This window comes from Cebus imitator, unplaced genomic scaffold (genome assembly GCF_001604975.1).
Source record: "Cebus imitator isolate Cc_AM_T3 unplaced genomic scaffold, Cebus_imitator-1.0 Scaffold54, whole genome shotgun sequence".
NCBI classification, from domain to species: Eukaryota; Metazoa; Chordata; class Mammalia; order Primates; family Cebidae; genus Cebus; species Cebus imitator.
Genome location: NW_016107369.1, coordinates 5,147,890 through 5,153,315, shown reverse-complemented (window position 1 = coordinate 5,153,315; position 5,426 = coordinate 5,147,890). Strand labels below are relative to the sequence as shown.

The window sequence follows — 5,426 nt, the reverse complement described above, 5'->3', positions numbered from 1 at the left end:
AAAAAAAAAAAAAAAAAAAAAGAGAAAGTAACGTGCATGAGAAACACTGATTATTCCCTTCAGATGCAGTTTGGATAATAATGTATTCATTTAGGATTCTAAAGGCTATATAAAACCAAAATCTAAACCTGTTCACTTAGTCTGTTCCACCTATGAAGTAGCACCTATGAAGAGAAACATGGCATCTAAGGTAAACAAGAATAAAGTTACAAGTGAGTTTATAAAGTAAACACTTTTGGAGCTACTTGAAGAAAAAGTAGAAGTACTACTCCCCCCTTTTTTTGAGAAAGAGTCACACTGTTGTTCAGGCTGGGGTGCAGTGACACAATCACGGCTCACTGCAGCTTGACCTCCCTGGGCTCAGGTGATCCTCTAAACTCAGCCTCCTGAGTAGCTGGAACTACAGGTACATGCCATCATGCACGGCTAAGTTTTGTATTTTTTGTAGAGATGGGGTTTTGCCACGTTGTCCAGGCTGGTCTTGAACTTTTGGGCTTAGGCAATCCATTGCCTTGGCCTCCCAAAGTGTTAGGATTACAGATACAAACCACCATGCCCAGCCAGAAGTTCTATCTATTTTGATACATAATAGTTCTAAATTTTATATATGGCTTGTTGAACAAAATGAGTATCACTTGGCAAAAAAAAATGGAGAATCAAATTTAGGAAAAAAAGAAAACCACCATTCAAGAGCATTTGAAATACATTTACAACTTTTAAGCTGGTGGAGATGTTACCTTACATCTGGATACAAGCCCTACCTAACAGCACCATAATGATCTTGTCTGTATGAGGATTCAGCTGAGATACTCCACATTTCTTTGTTGACCAGGAACAAGGAAAACTGGACAGAAAAAGAATTACAAAACCAAATCAACAAAACATGAAGTGGCTTATTCGAAGTTTAAAAGCATTAGTGTTTTAAACAATGAAACAAGGCAAATGTATTTAGTAAAATAATTCCTGAAATTTCATAATAAAGGCACCTACCAGTAATTGTGGAAGGAAATGCTAACAGATGAATTGCTAAATAGCAACTTCCTACCCTACTATCTGTACTATCAGTTGTTGCTCACCAATAGATGACAACATCCAGTTCTTTGGTAGAAAATGAGATTCAGAAGACTGTAGACTAGATCCACCTCTACCAGAGTATGAAATCTTGGCATTTCTCTGAGCCATATTTATGTCACAACAGCTTTATCTACAAAATCAAACTTAGTCATTAAAAAACATGTAATACAATAAAATAAACCAGGCCAGGTTTGGTGGCTCATGCCTATAATCCTGGCACTTTGGGAGGCCAAGGCAGGAGGATCACTTGAGCTCAGGAGTTCCAGACCAGCCTGGGCAACATGGCAAAACCCTGTCTCTACAAAAAATAAAAAAATAGCCAGGCATGGTGGTCCATACCTATAGTCCCAGCTACCCCAGAGGCTGAGGTGGGAGCATCACTTGAGCCTAGGAGGTTGCCGTTGTAGTGAGCCATGATCCTGCCACTGTACTCAGCATGGGCAAGAGTAAGACCCTATCTCAAACCACCAAAACCAAATTGGTTTTTTAACCCCCAAAACCAATACAAGAAACTGCAAAGTACCATAACTAAGGTACTATAAATACGTTAATAATCTTCTTATGGTCAAATTTTTATGTTTATAAATCAATATGTAAATGTTCAAATGAGGAGTCTTGCACCGACTTTCATATGAAAGTTACCGATTTCTAGAATAAATTTCAAATATACAGAATGTGACAGAAGATGCCCTACTATTTTCTGCAGCTTATCAACAGTGTGCTTTTTCAGAACCTTAAACATACAAAATTAATGGTAACATTATAGATTTTGTGACAGAGATGACCCCTTCAACAGTGATTTCATCTATGGACCCATGGCAGTGTGAAAATGTACCAGAAATAGTCAGAAAAAGCCATGATCTGCCAGGTGCAGTGGCTCACCTCTGTAATCACTTTGGGAGGCCGAGGTGGGAAGATCACCTGAGGTCAGAAGTTTGAGACCAGCCTGACCAACACGGAGAAACCCTGTCTCTACTAAAAATACAAAATTAGCTGGGAGTGGTGGTGAATAACTGTAATCCCAGCTATTCGGGAGGCTGAGGCAGTGAGAATCGTTTGAACCCAGGAGGTGGAGGTTGCAGTGAGCTGAGATCATGCCATTGCACTCCAGCCTGAATGACAAGAGTGAAACTTCATCTCAAAAAAAAAAAAAAAAAAGGAAAGAAGAAAAAGCCAGGATCGTGCTGGCAGATGGTGTGTATAAAAAGGTTTACCGCGGGTGATGGGGGGAAGGGTGGGGGGAAGAGTGGGGGAAGGGGAGGGGGGTGGGCCTCAACACTTTGGGAGGCCAGGAGTTTAAGACTAGCCTGGCCAACATGGTGAAACCCCGTCTCTACCAAAAATACAAAAATTAGCCAGGCGTGGTGACACACACACCTGCAGTCCCAACTACTTGGGAGGCTGAGACAGGCGAATCACTTGAATCCAAGACATGGAGGTTGCGCGAGACTGCCCCACTGCACTCCAGCCTGGGCCACAGAAGGAGACTATCTCAACAACAACAACAACAACAAAGTTTACAGGGTTTATCATTACCAAACTGGCATGTTCCCTCTAATCACAGGCCTCAGAGATAGAAACTATGTAAGTTGGAAATAAGGGGAAGGGGTATAGAGATTAAGTCCACCCCAGAGAAATGGAGAGGAAGGATCTACAATGATGTTTAAAATAAACTTTTTAATTTGAAATGGAGTTTAACATAGCAGAGTTTCAACCACAAGTCTCCTAACTATTGGCTTGGCACTTGGAATACGATTATCTTCCTTAGTGACTCACTGCCTCTCATTGAAAAATGAGAATACTTGCGAGTACACTCCTTTTCAGAGGTGTATTCGGGATTTGGGGGAAGCAAGTTGAAGCGCTTTTAACTTTACGTAACTTTCAGGAAAGAAGGCTGTGGGCGGGTGAGGTTTAAGCAAATGGGAATCCCGGGGGGAGGAGGGGTCGTGAGTGGGCAGTGTCGGCCACAGGACCGAGTGGGGCCGAGGACCCTGCTCCTGACCATGGTGGCAGCACTCCCCTCCGCGCCCGGCTCCCTGGCATGCTGCTGCCCTTGGGAGGCTGGCAGCCTCGCCCCCAACCACCGCCCTTGGGAAAGTCCTCAACTGCCTATCAAAAAACGTTTGGCCTGGGACGTCCGCCGGCTGCGCCACCCCTTACAGAATGAGCAAGGGTGAGAAGCCAGGAATAAGATGGAACGCAAAGCAGTCGAGTAGTGCCGGGAGCGGCGGAGGTGGGGCAGGAGCGAGGGCAAAGCAGCCCCAGCCACGCTGGCTACGCGTGCAGGCAAGGGAAACGCTGCAAAACCGCTAGGGGCCGCAGCTCAGACCACCGCGGCGGGACAGGCGGACACGCGAGGATCTAAGCCTCCTGAGGCAAGGACGCCCCGGCCGTGGCAACGCCCGAGACACCCGGGCCGCAAGACGCGGCGCTACCGACCGAGGCTGCCGGCTCCCGCCTCCCGCCCGCCGGGCCGCTGGCCTAGCCTGAGCCCCAGGTAGAGGCTCAGGCGCCTCTGACTGTGGTACACTCACCGCGCGCGCGCGCTGCCCCGGCGCGGCGGCCCGCTGCCCTCGGCGTGACCTCCGCCCCGCCCCCCGCGCGGCGGCGCCTGGGTCACGTCACCGGCGCGTGCGCTCTTCGTGCGCCGTCACCGGCGCGGGCGGGCGATGTTACCCGCTTGGCGTCCCGGTTTCCTTGGAGACAGAGTTGGCCCGGGCGGCCGCAGCCCGGCAACGGCGACAGCAGAGTCCCTGGGGAAGCCAAGATGCCGTCGAAGAGAAAGGACAAAAAGAAAGGCAAGAGCACTGGCAAAGACACGAAGTAAGGAGAAGCCGCCCCAGGGTCCTCTCTCCCTGGGCCTGCCTTGGATTTCCGGTCTGGGGGCTGGCTACCTGGCGCACCCCGCGCCGGCTCACGCCGACCCTCTGTGGCACTCCTGGCTTGTGAGAATTACAGCACCCATGCCCATAGTCTGACAGATCTCTACTATGTGGTTCAGCTGATCTTAAATATCTAGAGGTTGTATAGGTTGTTAAAGTAGTTCCTTGGGCCTTTTCAGAGATCCCCTTTTGGTTTAAAGGGGACAGCTAAAGTATTTTACCAAGTTGAGCAATCGTTGAGGTTTTCCCAAACTGATCAGAGCCACTGAGGTGGGTAATGTTCTAGCACTGTCCAGGCCTGGAGTGGCTGCTAGGTTGCTGCTAGCCCTATTGGGGGACCCAAGTGGTTTCTGGACACATTGGAGTCACATGTGGTGTCCAACAACACCATGTATGGGAACACAAAACACCAAACTTGAGATGTTTTTAAAGTGACTTGAGAGTAATTCATACTCTACCAAGACCAGCTCAGCGTAGAGAAGCCCACCCAGGCGGCGCTGAAGGCATTAACAAGCAGACACCCAGATAGAATAGCAAAGTGCGACCATAGGGGGCCCACAGCCCTCCAAGCTGAGAGCATCATGGGGCTGACAGCATTCCGGGCTGAGGGCCTCGAACAGATTTTGACCCACGTATTTATTCTCTCTGAACAGGTGATTATTAACAAACAGGTGTCCAGTGTTTTCTCATAGAACTAAGATAAACTAGGTAGACAGCTGATGCCTGCTTACCACTGATACTATTAACAAACAGGTGTCCTGTGTTTTCTCATAGAACCAAGATAAACTAGGTAGACAGCTGGTGCCTGCTTACCACTGATACTATTAACAAACAGGTGTCCTGTGTTTTCTCATAGAACCAAGACAAACTAGGTAGACAGCTGGTGCCTGCTTACCACAGATCTCCACTAGGAAGCCACGGGGGCAGGGTCACGTATGCCATGCTAAAAGAATTGTTTTAACTGGTGTATGATATACCTGTACTGTAATTTGCTACTTTAGAATGCCCCAAGTAGTTTTCCACTTGGTGGGGTGGGGGGTGGCAGTTAGGTTTTCCTTGCCACTGTTCTTAGCAAACAATATATTTTATCATACACTCAGCATTTCTCAGCAGTCATACACTAACCATTTCTCAACAATATTCAATACAGAAAGTTTGGGAAACATGGGAAGTACCAAAAGAGAAAACAAAAATCACCTGTAGTCTCATCATTCGAAGATAAACACTACTATATTTTGGGGAATTCTTTTATTTGTTAATAAAATGATAGCCCAGCCGGGCGCGGTGGCTCACGCCTTTAATCCCAGCACTTTGGGAGGCCGAGGCGGGCGGATCAAGAGATCGAGACCATCCTGGCCAATATGATGAAACTCTGTCTCTACTAAAATAGAAAAATTAGCTGGGCGTGGTGGCGCGTGCCTGTAGTCCCAGCTACTCAGGAAGGCTGAGGCAGGAGAATTGCTTGAACCC

The 5,426-nt window shown here is 47.6% G+C and overlaps 2 protein-coding genes across 6 annotated transcripts in view; one reads left to right on the top strand and one right to left on the bottom strand.

The window, feature by feature from the left end:
- Positions 1–3,675, bottom strand: part of ENTPD5 (ectonucleoside triphosphate diphosphohydrolase 5 (inactive)) — a 54,650-nt gene extending 50,975 nt beyond the window's left edge. Inside the window, 2 exon segments of the mRNA XM_037738555.1 lie at positions 762–844; positions 3,609–3,675. Coding sequence (XP_037594483.1) covers positions 762–817 — 56 coding nt within the window. The 5' untranslated portion in view covers positions 818–844; positions 3,609–3,675.
- Positions 3,676–3,693: 18 nt separating this feature from the next.
- Positions 3,694–5,426, top strand: part of BBOF1 (basal body orientation factor 1) — a 48,946-nt gene continuing 47,213 nt past the window's right edge. Inside the window, exon 1 of one of the 5 annotated variants that reach the window (XM_037738552.1) lies at positions 3,694–3,897. In XM_037738552.1, coding sequence (XP_037594480.1) covers positions 3,842–3,897 — 56 coding nt within the window. In that variant the 5' untranslated portion in view covers positions 3,694–3,841. The other 4 variants (XM_037738550.1, XM_037738554.1, XM_037738553.1 and 1 more) reach the window with 4 other exon arrangements.